This window comes from Pongo abelii, chromosome 10 (assembly GCF_028885655.2).
Source record: "Pongo abelii isolate AG06213 chromosome 10, NHGRI_mPonAbe1-v2.0_pri, whole genome shotgun sequence".
In the NCBI taxonomy this organism is placed as follows: Eukaryota; Metazoa; Chordata; class Mammalia; order Primates; family Hominidae; genus Pongo; species Pongo abelii.
Window position 1 is genome coordinate 120,148,630 of NC_071995.2, and position 14,040 is coordinate 120,162,669.

General features: G+C 49.0%; 1 protein-coding gene across 9 annotated transcripts in view; it reads right to left on the reverse strand.

Annotated features, from left to right (window-relative positions):
- The window catches only part of CAMKK2 (calcium/calmodulin dependent protein kinase kinase 2), a 76,740-nt gene that overhangs the window by 46,270 nt on the left and 16,430 nt on the right, over positions 1-14,040 (reverse strand). For all 9 annotated transcript variants that reach the window (XM_063711952.1, XM_024256495.3, XM_063711950.1 and 6 more), the window contains exons 2-5: positions 9,053-9,582; positions 5,860-5,907; positions 4,507-4,560; positions 3,691-3,742 (exon numbers count right to left, since the gene is read on the reverse strand). In XM_063711952.1, coding sequence (XP_063568022.1) covers positions 3,691-3,742; positions 4,507-4,560; positions 5,860-5,907; positions 9,053-9,523 — 625 coding nt within the window. In that variant the 5' untranslated portion in view covers positions 9,524-9,582. The remainder of the gene's footprint in view (positions 1-3,690; positions 3,743-4,506; positions 4,561-5,859; positions 5,908-9,052; positions 9,583-14,040) is intronic.

Sequence of the window (14,040 nt, forward strand, 5' to 3'; positions counted from 1 at the left end):
GAGTGCTGAGGCAACTGCAGTCTAGCTCAGCAATCTCAACACCCAGGGTGAGTCAATCACTTCCCCTCTCTGGGCTCAGTTTTTGCAGTCCATAAAATGGACATAAACATTAACTCTTATCTCCTTAACTCATAGCACAGATGGCTGGCCGGGCGCTATGGCTCATGCCTGTGATCCCAGCACTTTGGAAGGCTGAGGCGGGTGGATTGCTTGAGCCCAGGAGTTCAAGACCAGCCTGGGCAACACGGCGAAACCCTGACTCTATAAAAATCACAAAAAATTAGGACCGGGCACAGTGGCTCATGCCTGTAATCCCAGCACTTTGGGAGGCCGAGGCAGGCGGATCACGAGGTCAGGAGATCGAGACCATCCTGACTAACACAGTGAAACCCCATCTCTACTAAAAATACAAAAAATTAGCCGGGCGTGGTGGCGGGCGCCTGGAGTCCCAGCTACTCGGGAGGCTGAGGCAGGAGAATGGCGTGAACCCGGGAGGCGGAGCTTGCAGTGAGCCAAGATAGCGCCACTGTACTCGAGCCTGGGCGACACAGCAAGACTCCATCTCAAAAATAATAATAATAATAATAAAAATCACAAAAAATTAGCCAGGTACGGTGGCACGTGCCTGTGGTCCCAGCTACTCAAGAGGCTGGGGTGGGAAGATCACCTGCGCCCAAGAAGATCAAGCCTGCAGTGAGAAGTGATCATGCCACTGCACTCAGCCTGGGTGACAGAGCGAGACCCCAACAAAAACAAAACAAAAACAAAAACGAAATAGCACTGATGTAAAATGAAGCCGGGAAGAAGAAAAGAAGCAAGCATCAGGAGAGAAAAACAAAAGGCTATCCAGAAAGGAGAGGCACTCAGGCCACCGCTTGATCCTGCAGTAAACAATAGGCAGTCACAAGGATGTACAGGCCCACAGTGAAAACACTCACGATGGCACACATCCCATGTAAGTAAGGCTCTGAGTGTGACTAACAGAATAGAATAGGGATGTGATCGGCCTTGGAAAAGCAAAGGCAAAAGTACAGGTGTCAGAGGGAGGATGTGAAAGGAGGAAAGCTGAGTTCAAAGGAAAAGGGAGGGCGTGGGGAGGTGGGAGACACTCGCCATACAGCTGGAGAGAGGGGAAAGTGGTGGGTGTGTGTCCACAGAGGAGCTGACCATCAGGAGAGCGTTTCACTGCCTGCTGGGGAAAGGGAGGTGCTACGGTCAGGATGTTTGTGCTCCTCCAAAATTCATATGTCAAAACCTAATCCCTAATGTGATGGTATTAGGAGATGGGACATTTGGGAGAAGAGTCATAAGGGTACAGCTCTCATGAATGAGATTAGTGCTGTTATAAAAGAGACCCCAGGCCAGGCGCAGTGGCTCAGGCCTGTAATCCAAGCACTTTGGGAGGCTGAGGCGGGTGGATCATGAGGTCAGGAGATCGAGACCATCCTGGCCAAACCCCGTCTCTACTAAAAATACAAAAATTAGCCGGGTGTGGTGGTGCACGCCTGTAGTCCCAGCTACTTGGGAGCCTGAGGCAGGAGAATCGCTTGAACCCGGGAGGTGGAGGCTGCAGTGAACCCAGATTGCGCCACTGTACTCCAGCCTAGTGACAGAGTGAGACTCTGTGACTCCATCTCAAAAAAAAAAGACCCCAAAGAGCTGTCTAGCCCCTCTGCCATGTAAGGATGCGGTCAGAAAGCACTACCTATGTTTGTCTGTTTTGAGACAGGGTCTGTCTACCAGGCTGGAGTGCAGTGGCGCAATCAAGAATCACTGAGACACTACCTGGGTAGTGTCTACAATGGTAGAGACACTACCTTGCCCACACTGGTCTCAAACTCCTGGGCTCAAGTGATTTGCTCACCACGGGCTCCCAAAGTGCTGACGTGAGCAACCGCTCCAGACCTGAGATGGTGCTAACTATGAACCAGCCTCCAGAAGTGTGAGAAATAAATATCTGTTAGGTTAAGCCACCCAGTCTCCGTTACATTGTTACAGGACACCATTTGTTATTTTGTTAAGACAGGAGGTAAGAAGGAGTGTTTAAGCAAGCGAAATCCTCTACTGTCACTGGAAGAAGCCAGAAGCAGATGTCAAAAATTGATAATAGTGAAGTGAGGATTATGACCTGGTGCAGCATTTGGATAAGCAAGATAAACCAGGGTCCTACTGTTAGGATGGGTTTTTTTTTGTTTGTTTGTTTGTTTTTTGAGATGGAGTCTCACTCTGTCGCCTAGGCTGGAGTGCAGTGGCGCGATCTCGGCTCACTGTAACCTCCGCTTCCCAAGTTCAAGCAATTCTCTGCCTCAGCCTCCCGAGTAGCTGGGATTACAGGCGCCCACCACGCCTGGCTACTTTTTTGTATTTTTAGTAGAGATGGGGTTTCACCATCTTGACCAGGCTGGTCTTGAACTCCTGACCTCGTGATCCACCCACCTTGGCCTCCCAAAGTGCTAGGATTATAGGTGTGAGCCACTGTGCCCTGCTAAATTTACCATTTTAAAATGTGTATTTTAATGGTTTTTAGTGCTGACAAGGTTGTGCAACCATCACCATTATCTATTGCATAATTTTTTTTCTTTTTTTGAGACGGAGTCTTGCTCTGTCGCCCAGGCTGAAGTGCAGTGGCATGATCTCAGCTCACTGCAACCTCCACCTCCTTGGTTCATGCAATTCTCCTGCCTCAGCCTCCCAAGTAGCTGGGATTACAGGCACACACCACTACACTCAGCTAGTTTTTCTATTTTTAGCAGAGATGGGGCTTCACCATGTTGGGTCATGCTGGTCTTGAACTCCTGACCTCAAGTGACCCACCCGCCTCGGCCTCCCAGAGTGCTGGGATTACAGGTGTGAGCCACCGTGCCTGGCCAACTGCAGAATATTTTCAATGCCTCCCTAAATATCTATATACATATCTGATATCTATCAGCATTCACCCCTCATTTCCCCTGTTCCCCAGAGCCCCTAGCTTCACCCCTCATTTCCCCTGTTCCCCAGAGCCCCTAGCAATCACAAATCTACTTTTGTTCCTATGGATTGGCCTATTCTGGGTATTTCACATAAACAGAATCACATAATATGTGACCTTTTGTGTTAGGCTTCCTTCACTTAGCATAATGTCTTTAAGACCCCTCTGTGTTGGGGCATGAATTGGTACTTCATTACTTTTCATGGCTGAATAATATTCCATTGGATGCATATATACTCTATTCATTCTCTGAAGCCGTGTGTGCTGTTTCCACTTTTTAGTTATTGTGACTAAACCTGCTATGAACATTCACATACCAGCTCCTGTGTGAACATGGATGTTCCGTTCTCTTGGGTATATAAGTAGGGGTGAAATTACTGAGTCATATGGTAACACCATGTTTAACTTTTTGAGGAATTGCCAGTGTTTTCCTCTATTGGATTTTTTGACTTGATACCTATATAACTTTAATAAACATTTTTATTTTATTATTTTTTGAGACAGAGTCTTGCTCTGTCACCCAGGCTGGAGTGCAGTGGTGCAATCTTGACTCACTGCAAACTCCTCCTCCCAGGCTCAAGCAATTCTTGTGCCTCAGCCTCCCAAGTAGCTGGAACTACAGGCACGTGCCACCATGCCCAATGCAATGGTTCCCATTCAGGGGGCTCTGCCCTGTCTTGCCCCAGCCCCTGTACCTAAGAACAAAGGCCCGCCAAACTCACGTGGAAAGCCGGCCTGCCGGATCAGCTTCTTTTTGGACAGCACCTTCATTGCCTGCAGGAAAAAAAGACCCCAGGTCCTGGTTAAAGCAGGGAGGAGAAGGGGAAGGAGGGCGCAGTGGGTGTTCCTCTACTCCAAAGCTGGCCCAAGCTCCTGGCCCCCTGGCAGGCTCAGGTCAACAGAGTGAGCCCCTCATTACCAGAGAGGGTCAAACAGCCATGGGGTTGTAGGGAGGCTGGACTCCTGGGGTGCCTCCAGCCCTGAGGTGTTCCTGAGGCTCACGGTCGCCTCTCTCAGCTGGGAAACCACGAGCCTCGGGACTTGCTGCCATCGAATCAAAGCACAAGTGAGCTGGAGCAATGGGCAAAGAAGGGGCAGGACTGGTTGTTGTACACATGGGGAAACTGAGGCTCAGCTGTTTTACACATGGGGAAATATCACTTGTCAAGGTCACATGGTTGGCACACGATAGAGTCAGGTTCGAAACTACGCTGGACTGACTCCAAAGCCACCCACGCAGACATCTGTCTCACTGCTGCCTTATTCTCAATACTATGGAGGATGCAGAGATGACAGCTCAGAGGAAGGGCATAAAAGCCTTTTGCTGAATGAGTAACTTTTTCTGGGCCAATCCCCTCACCTCCCCATTTTCCTATCTGTAAAATGGGCATACCACTTCCTTCCTAAGGCACAAAATAAACATGACCTAAGAATAAAACGAGACAACAGCTAGGAAAACTTTCCAGGAAGCTGAGTGCTGGAAAGGAGGCTCTTCTGTGGATAAGCATGGGGGCAGGGAGGAGAATGCGGATACTCACATAGTAGGTATTGTCATTTTCATTGTAGGCCAACTTGACGACACCATAGGAGCCCTGGATAAAGGAGATGCCCATGACATACTATCCAGAAGTTAAGATCTGCAAAATGAGAACCCTAATACAGACGTTGCAAACCGGCAGCCCATTGGTCAAATCTGTCCTGCAACTGTATTTTGCTGGAGCCCAGGTTTTTACGAAGTTTGGATTAGTTGCCAAGATTTAAAAACAGAAAGATCTGGGCTGGGTGCAGTGGCTCATACCTGTAATCCCAATACTTTGGGAGGCCAAGGCAGGCGGATCACTTGAGGTCAGGAGTTTGAGACCAGCCTGGCCAACATGGCAAAACCCCGTCTCTACTAAAAATACAAAAATTAGCCGGGGCATGGTAGCAGGCACCTGTAATCCCAGCTACTCAGGGGGCTGAGGCTTGAGAATCACTTAAACCCGAAAGCGGAGGCTGCAGTGAGCCAAGATTTCGGCACTGCACTCCAGCCTGGGCGACACAGTGAAATTCAGTCTCAAAAAAAACAGAAAGGTCTGATATAAAAATCTATATTCCTTTCCAGGCACAGTGGCTTACACCTGTAATCCCAGCACTTTGGGAGGCCAAGGTGGGCAGATCACTTGAGGTCAAGTTTGAGAACAGCCTGGGCAACATAGTGAAACCCTGTCTCTACGAAAATTACAAAAATTAGACAGGTGTGGTGGTGCACAGCTGTACTCCCAACTACTTGGGAGGCTGAGGCAGGAGAATCACTTGAGCCTAGGAGGCAGAGGTTGCAGTGAGCCGAGATTGGGCCACTGCGCTCCAGCCTTGGTGATAGAGCAAGACCCTGTCTCAAAAAAAAAAAAAATCAAGATTCCTAGTTTCTTTTGAAAAAATGGGAAGATCTAGCTATATGTAGCCTGTATTTCCATATGTGAATGGTTTGCCACAGTCCTTACCACTCCCTGCTACCTTACAGCTGGCATGCCTCACTCCTTTATATTACTTACTTGTTTTTTATTGGCATTCGGATTTTTGACCATGGTAATGATACCCCCCATTGGCTAAACTAGATGTCAGAGTACCTCGGGTGAAACAAAACCCCAAATGTAATGGGGATGTAACTATCACCAAGGCAATATGAAATTTCTTTGGAAGCTTTCTGAGCTTCTGCAGAAATATATTTAATTTTAAGATACAAGAAAACAAAACTAAACCAAAAACCTAGATCATTAATGACAAAACCCTCTCCACCAACCTTGCCTTCAAAGACTCCTCTTCTGCTCCCAGCTTTACCCCGTTCCCTCCACAGTATCTGAATTCCCCTGGTGAATGCAGAAAGCCAGCCTAGCCCCGGGGATATTTACCTTTCCAATTTCATCCTTCAGGGTATACTGATTCAGCTGCACACAGTCCTAGGGAGTAAGCAGAGACATGTGGAAAATGAATTTTAAGTTTGCAACTAGAGGCCAGGCGCGGTGGCTCACGCCTGTAAGCCCTTCAGGAGACCAAGGCGGGAGGATCACTTGAGTTCAGGAGTTCCAGACCAGCCTGGCCAACATGGTGAAATCCCGTCTCTATTAATAATATAAAAATTAGCCAGGCATGGTGGTGGGCACCTGTAATCCCAGCTACTCAAGAGGCTGAGGCACAAGAATCGCGTGAGCCCGGGAGGTGGAGGTTGCGTGAGCGGAGATTGCACCATTGCACTCCAGCCTGGGCAACAGAGTAAAACTGTGTCTCAAAAAAAAAATAAAAAAAGTTTGCAACTAGATACATTTCTCCAAATTAAACACAAACAGGTAACCAGAACCCAAATCAAGAAAGAGAACATCCCCAGCTCCCAGAAGCCACTCGCACCTCTGCCCTCCCCCAGGTGACCACTCTCCTGACTTCTAACAACACTGATTTTGCTTGTTGTATTTTGTCAAAATGTAACCACACACTGTGTAACCCATTTTTAAAAGAAGGTTGTTCCTACTTTTAAAAAGTAAATTTTAAATCAAACAAGTAATCCTTGGCTACATTGTCCTGTAAAAACATAAAGTGATACAAGAAAAGGAAGTCTGTGCAACCTTGGAGTAGACAAGGGTTTCTTAGATAATACAAAAAAGGTACAGACAAAAGACACAGATGATAAATTGGACTTCACCAAAATTAAAACTTTGGCTCTTTTTTTTTTTGAGGTGGAGTTTTGCTCTTGTTGCCCAGGCTGGAGTGCAATGGCACAATCTTGGCTCACCGCAACCTCCGCCTCCCAGATTCAAGCAATTCTCCTGCCTCAGCCTCCTGAGTAGCTGGGATTACAGGCACCCACCACCACGCCCAGCTAAATTCTTTGTATTTTTAGTAGAGACGGGGTTTCTCCATGTTGGCTGGGCTGGTCTCTAACTCCTGACCTCAGGTGATCCTCCCGCCTTGGCCTCACAAAGTGCTAGGATTACAGGCGTGAGCTACTGGGCCTAGCCTGTTTTGTTTTTTGTAGAGATGGGTCTTGCTATGTTGCCCAGGCTGGTCTCAAACTCCTGGTCTTAAGTGATCCTCCCACCTCAGTCTCCCAAGTAGCTGGTATTACAGGCATAAGCCATTACACCAGGCCTTGGCAGTTTCTTAACAAACATCTACCGTACCACAGGCCATTCTACCCAATAGAAGTGAAAATGTGTTTATAAAGACTTGCATATAAATATTAATAACAGCTTTAGTTGTAATAATAAAAAATTGGAAGCAATCCAAATGTCCTTCAACAGGTAAATGAATAAACAAACTGTGGTACGTCCATACAATTGAAATTATTCAGCAATAAAAAGGAACTACAGATATACGCCACAACATGGATAAATCTCAAAATCATGATGCTGTGAAAGAAGCTAAGCTAAAAAGGAGCCGTTGCTCATAGGCCCTAGCTCTGTTTTTGGCTCATGCTGTGAATTCTCCCTCCTCTCAACTCTCCAACGCCCCATCTCCAATTATGAAAGTTTTTCCTGGCCTTCAAAATGTAGTCCCTATAGCCCCTTCAAAATCAGCCCCTTTGGCAGCGCACAGTGGCTCATGCCTGTAATCCCAGCACTTTGGGAGGCTCAGACAGGTGGATCACTTGAGGTCAGGAGTTCGAGACCAGCCTGGCCAACATGGCACAACCCCATCTCTACTTAAAAAAAAAAAAAAAAAAAATTAACTGGGCATGGTGGTGCACACCTGTAGTCCCAGCTACTCATGAGGCTGAGGCAGGAGAATAGCTTGAACCTGGGAGGCGGAGGTTGCAGTGAGCCAAAATTGCGCAACTGCACTCCAGCCTGGGCGACAGAGCAACCCTCTGTCTCAACAACAACAACAACAAAAAAGCCCCTTTAGAAAGGCATCCTGATGTTGGGTCTTCTTCCAATTAAATTCATTCATTCCTTCAACAAATATTTTTGCGCTCCTACTATGCACCAGGTACTGTGCTAGGCTCTGGGGATGGGATAGGGTGTGGGGGTGGATGAAATGATCCTATGGAGCTTACGTTCTGGCTGAGTGGAGACAGGCAATAAACAACTAAACCAAAACACAGATAATCAGATGCTGATGAATGTTAAGGAAAGCAAATAGGGCCATGGGGCAGACAGAGGCTGGAGGGTGCTTTAGGGAGGGTGGCCCGGGAAGCCTTTTGGAGGAGGTGATACTGGAGTTGAGACTTGGACATTATCAGAATAGGCCTTACAAAGTTGGCATGGGGTGGTGGGGGAGGTGGTTCCAAGCAGAAGGAACAGCAAGAGTACAGACCCAAGGCGGGCAAGAGCTTGGATTCCGAGGAATGCGAAGGCAGGAACAGAGGGAGCTTAGGCAAGAGCTTGGATTCCGAGGAATGCGAAGGCAGGAACAGAGGGAGCTTAGGGAGCTGGCAGCAGAATGGCAGGAAGGGTGGGAAAGGGTCAGACCACACAGGTCCCTGTGAACCCTGGTGGGGATCTGAGTTCTAATCTATCCCCCCAGGGTTTACGGTAAGGGTCTTGTGAGAAATGCACAGGAAATGCTGAACCCAGTGCCTGGTGCCAACACACGCTCGGCCAGGAGGGTTGTCGCCAGGCTCTCAGCGACCCACCTCATTCCATCACACCTTCGCCCACACCTCAGTCTCTTTGCTGGAGGTCCCCTCTGGCCCTGCAGCTGCTCTGTCCACACCCACAGCGGGTCACACACACCCGCCCTAGCAGCTCTCACCCATGAGTATAAACACCCCAGCTCCCTTGCCCCTGGTGGGATGACTGAGGCTGCTGCTCTGTGCTGTTCCCCAGGGTCCCCCAGAAGGAACAAGCCCCAGCAGCCCACACTCCACACTGGTAACCGGCTCCATGACCCACCCTTTGCTGACCGCCCTCCCTTCCCCATGCTGATTCACAACCCTCCTAGGGCCCCTTTTTGGTCCCAGCCGCCCCCCAGGTTCCCTGGAGTCAACTCCTAGGTCAACCATGGCACTCAAATCCTTCTGGGGGAGCCCAACCTTCCACAGAGGCCCTGCTGGGGGCAGGGAAGGGCACCGGGGACCCCTAGGACCTGGCTCACCACCGGCTCACGCACCTGCATACCCGTAATGGAGACGTGGTGAGACTCCACTGTCGGCCGCCGGGGCAGCCGAGGCGAGGATTGCGGGGAGCTGACGGGCGAGTAGGGCAGGGACGGGCAGATGCAGCGTCCGTTCATGTCCAGGCTGCCACCGGCTGCCAGCCCACCCTGGGACCGCTCTTGCAGAGACAGCTTGCGACCGGAGAGGTGGGGCCGGGCCTGGGACCCGGAGGTGTCGGGGGGGACCTGTTGGCCATCGGCCTCCAGGGGCCGGTCCCGGGCCAAGCCGAGGTCCACAGCACAGCCCGGCTCACACTCGGTGACCACAATGAAGGACTCCATGCCCAGGTGGATGCTCAAGGATGAGAGGCCCCGCAGGGCCTCACAGGGCTTCTGGCTTTCGCTGCTGCTGCTGCCTCTGCCCCCCAGCTCATCCTGGGGGGCGGCCCGGTTGCTGCTAGGCTGGCTAGAGACACATGATGACATGGTGCATGCGCCAGCTTCATCCAGCACACTGGGGCACTCCCATCCGGCAGCGGAGCCACCTGCAGAAAGAGAAAGGGTCAGCCGGCCCAGCTCCTACGGGCAGGGACAGGAAAGGATCCCCTCTCCTCCTGGCCCAGGCTGCTGTCTAATTCCTGCCTCCAGCTGACATCCTAAAAAAATCTTGCAAAACATGGTGTGATCTGATCTCTGAGTCTATACAGAAAAGCACAGTCTGCATCTTCTTATATTTTTTCTTTTATTATTTTTTCTTTTTTTTTTTTTTTTTTTTTTTTGAGGCAAGGTCTCTCCCTCTCTCTGTTGCCCAGGCTGGAGTACAGTGGTGCGATCATAGCTCACTGCACCCTTGAACTCCTAGGCTCAAGTGATCCTCCCATCTCAGCCTCCCAAGTAGCTGGAACTACTTCTCATACACCATGACAATAATTCCTAACTCAATTCCTATAGGAACAAGTATAAGAAAACCCCCAAATAGCGCAGACATGTCCCCTAGAGAATTGACAGCTGCTTCCAGCTCAAGCCAATTGTTGCTCGGCAGGAATCTGGGCCTACTATTACTGGTCTTCCCTTTGTTTTTCCCAAGAGAAGCCCTAAGGAGGTTAATAAGGTTGCCTGACTTTTTATTTTTAAATGCTGGGCATTAACAATGCAGGTCAGGGCTGGACACGGTGGCTCACACCTGTAATCCCAGCACTTTGGGAGGCCAAGGCAGGCAGATCACTTGAGGCCAGGAATTCCAGATCAGCCTGGCCAACATGGTGAAACCTCGTCTCTACGAAAAATACAAAAATTAGCCGGGCATGGTGGCGTGTGCCTGTAATCCCAGCTACTCAGGAGGCTGAGGCAGGAGAATCGCTGGAACCCAGGAGGCGGAGGTTGCAGTGAGCCAAGATCATGCCACTGCACTCCAGCCTCAGCAATAGACCAAGACTGTCTCAAAAAAAAAAAAAACAAAGGTTGGGGGGAATCAAGTATATGCCACAATATGGATGAACCTCTAAAATATTATGCTAACTGAAGGAAGCCAGTCACAAAAGGTCACATATATATGATTCTATTTATATGAAATTTTTAGAATATGCAACTCCACAGAGACAGAAAGTAGACTAATGGTTGCCTAGGACTATGGGGGTGGTGACATTAGTGGGTGTGGGGAATGGCTGCTTAATGGGCACAGGGTTTCCTTTTCGGGTGATTAAAACGTTTTGAAACTAGACAGAGGTAATGGTTGCACACATTGTGAATGTACTAAATACCACTGAACTATACACTTCAAAATGGTCAACTTATGTTATAGGAACTTATATCTCAATTTTTAAAAAAAGGCCAGGCACGGCAGCTCACGCCTGTAATCTCAGCACTTTGGGAGGACAGGGCGGGTGGATCATGATGTCAGGAGTTCAAGGCCAGCCTGACCAACATGGTGAAACCCCATCTCTACTAAAAATACAAAAATTAGCCGAGTGTGGTGATGTACACCTATAGTCCCAGCTACTCAGGAGGCTGAGGCAGGAGAATCACTTGAACCTGGGAGGCGGAGGTTGCAGTGAGCCGAGATCGCGCCACTGCACTTCAGCCTGGATGACAAAGCGAGACTCAAAAAAAAAAAAAAAGAGAGGTCGGGCACAGTGGCTCACACCTGTAATCCTCCCAGCACTTTGGGAGGCCAAGGCAGGTGGATCACCTGAGGTCAGGAGTTCAAGACCAGCCTGGCCCACCTGGTGAAACCCCGTCTCTACTAAAAATATAAAAATTACCTGGGCATGGTGATGGGCACCTATAATCCCAGCTACTCGGGAGGCTGAGGCAGGAGAATCACTTGAATCCGGGAGGTGGAGTTTGCAGTGACTGAGCCGAGATCGTGCCACTGCACTCCAGCCTGGGTGACTGAACAAGACTCATCTCAAAAAATAAAAATAAAAAAGATTAACACATGCCCTTAGGCTGTCAATTCTTACCGTCTCTGGGACAGAACATTAACCTTTGGTTAACGTGTTTGACAAATTCTGCTGGACAAATGTCACAGGTACCACTAGAATTCAGGGAGTACATTTGTGGACAGACACCTATGGATGATGGCCACTCCATGCTAATCACCCACATCACAAAGGGTCTCTCTGGACCATCCTGGCCAACATGGTGAAACCCCGTCTCTACTGAAAATACAAAAATTAGCCAGGTGTAGTGGCTCATGCCTATAATCCTAGCTACTGGAGAGGCTGAGGCAGGAGAATTGCTTGAACCTGGGAGGCAGAGATTGCAGTGAGCTGAGGTTGCGCCACTGCACACCAGCCTGGCAACAGAGGGAGACTCCATCTTAAAAAAAAAAAGCGGGGGGGTCTCTCTAGATGTCCCAGGAAAACAGTGGGCGCTCAGCAGAGATTTTATGAATGAATAAAATGGTATCTCCGATGACACTGGGTGGTAGTGGGGTAACAGAGAGGAAGGTACAGACAGCGGAAAGCCAGAGCTCCCTGGAGGATCTGGCTGAGAGGCAGAAAATGTCCCTCAGCACTCTAGGAACAGTCCTTCCAGAAGAACTGATGGAATAGCTACTATGCCAGGCATGTGGCAGGGAAAGCCCAACAGGAAAGGCAAAAGGGAAAAACGCAACTTCCCAGCCCTGACACAGGCCTGACTCATGCACACAGAGTGTGTGGTAAGAGAACGCCAAAGAGTCCAATCATGCGGCAAGATGTTCAACCTCATAGTAAGAGAACTGCAAATTCAAACTACAATCAGGCAGCCTGGTGGCTCCCCAGAAAGTTAAACGTAGAGTTACCATATAACCAGCAATTCCTCTCCTGGGTATAGACCCAAAAGAATTGAAAGCAGGGATTCAAACAGATACTTGTACACTAATGTTCATAGCAACATCATTCACAATAGCCAAAAGGTATAACCAAGTGTCCATCAACAGACGAATGAATAAACAAAATGTGGCAGAGCCATACAACAGAATACTACACAGCCACAAAAAAGAAGGAAACTCTGACTCACGCTACAAAACAGACGAACCGTGAAGACGTACACTAAGTGAAACAAGCCAGATACTAAAGGACAAGTGTTGTAAGATTTCAGTTACATAAAGTATCTAGAATAGTCAAATTCAGGCCAGACGCAGTGGTTTGCACCTGTAATCCTAACACCTTGGGAGGCCAAGGCGGGCAGATCACTTGAGGTTAGGAGTTCCAGACCAGCCTGGCCAATATGGTGAAACCCCATCTCTACTAAAAATACAAAAATTAGCCAGGCGTGGTGGTGGGCACCTGTAATCCCAGCTTCTCAGGAGGCTGAGGCAGGAGAATCACTTGAACCCGGGAGGCAGAGGTTGCAGTGAGGCGAGATTGCGCCACTGCACTCCAGCCTGGGTAACAGAGCAAGACTCCATCTAAAAAAAAAAAAAAAAAAAAGTGTTTTAAAGGAAAGAAAATACCTGTAACCATGATCGGAGTTATGATGATAAGGCCTAGGATGCCTAGGATGCTACGGGATCAGATGGGGCAGGAGGTCGGGAGAGGGGAGCAGTTGGTCTTATCTCCTATTTCTCTGTCCCCCATCCCCCTTACTGTATCTGAGAAAGAAATCATCAACTCTGTCCCTGTCTCAGTTTCCCTGTCAATGAGAGAATACAACTTAAGTTCGATATTTCTCTGTGGCCCTAGCTGCTGCTACTTTACTTCTCCTTTTCATGATCCTTATCTCCCAGAAGAGGAAACTCAGATCCCCTGAAGTTCAACAGCTTAAGGTCATTGACATCCTGTAAAGTTGGTGCCCATCTGATAGTCATAGGATTAGATGAACCAAGCACTCAGAATCATGCCTGGCACATGGTTAAGTGCTCAAAAACTATTACTTCAACAAACACCTGTTGGATGCTGATATGGTTTGACTCTGTCGTCTCCCAAATCTCATCTTGAATTGTACTCCCATAATTCCCGTGTGTTGTGGGAGGGACCCGGTGGGAGATAACTGAATCACGGGGGAGGGTTCCCCCACACTGTTCTCGTGGTGGTAAGTCTCACGAGATCTGATGGTTTTATCAGGGGGTTCCGCTTTTGCCTCTTCCTCATTCTCTCTGCCTGCTGCCGTCCATGTAAGACGGGACTTGCTCCTCCTTGCCTTCCGCCATGATTGTGGGGCTTCCCCAGCCACGTGGAACTATAAGTCTAGTTAAACCTCTTCCTGTTGTAAATTGCCCAGTCTCGGGTATGTCTTTATCAGCAGCGTGAAAACGGACTAATACAGATGCCCATGGCCTGCTCTGGTAGGTAGCCTATGCTCTGGAATGTTCCCACGAGGACCGATGTCCAAGAGAGCTGGCTTGCTCTTGAGTGTGTCCCTCAGCCCTGGCCGTGTGGCCTGCGTCCCCCAGGGCAGGCAGGCAGTCTCTCCCCATCCTAGAGCTGCCTCTGATAGGGCTGCAAGAGTTCCTGAGAAGAAAATGAGGCCCAGCAGTGCCTGGGAAAGTCAATGGAGATTGTTTTTTTCTCACCAAC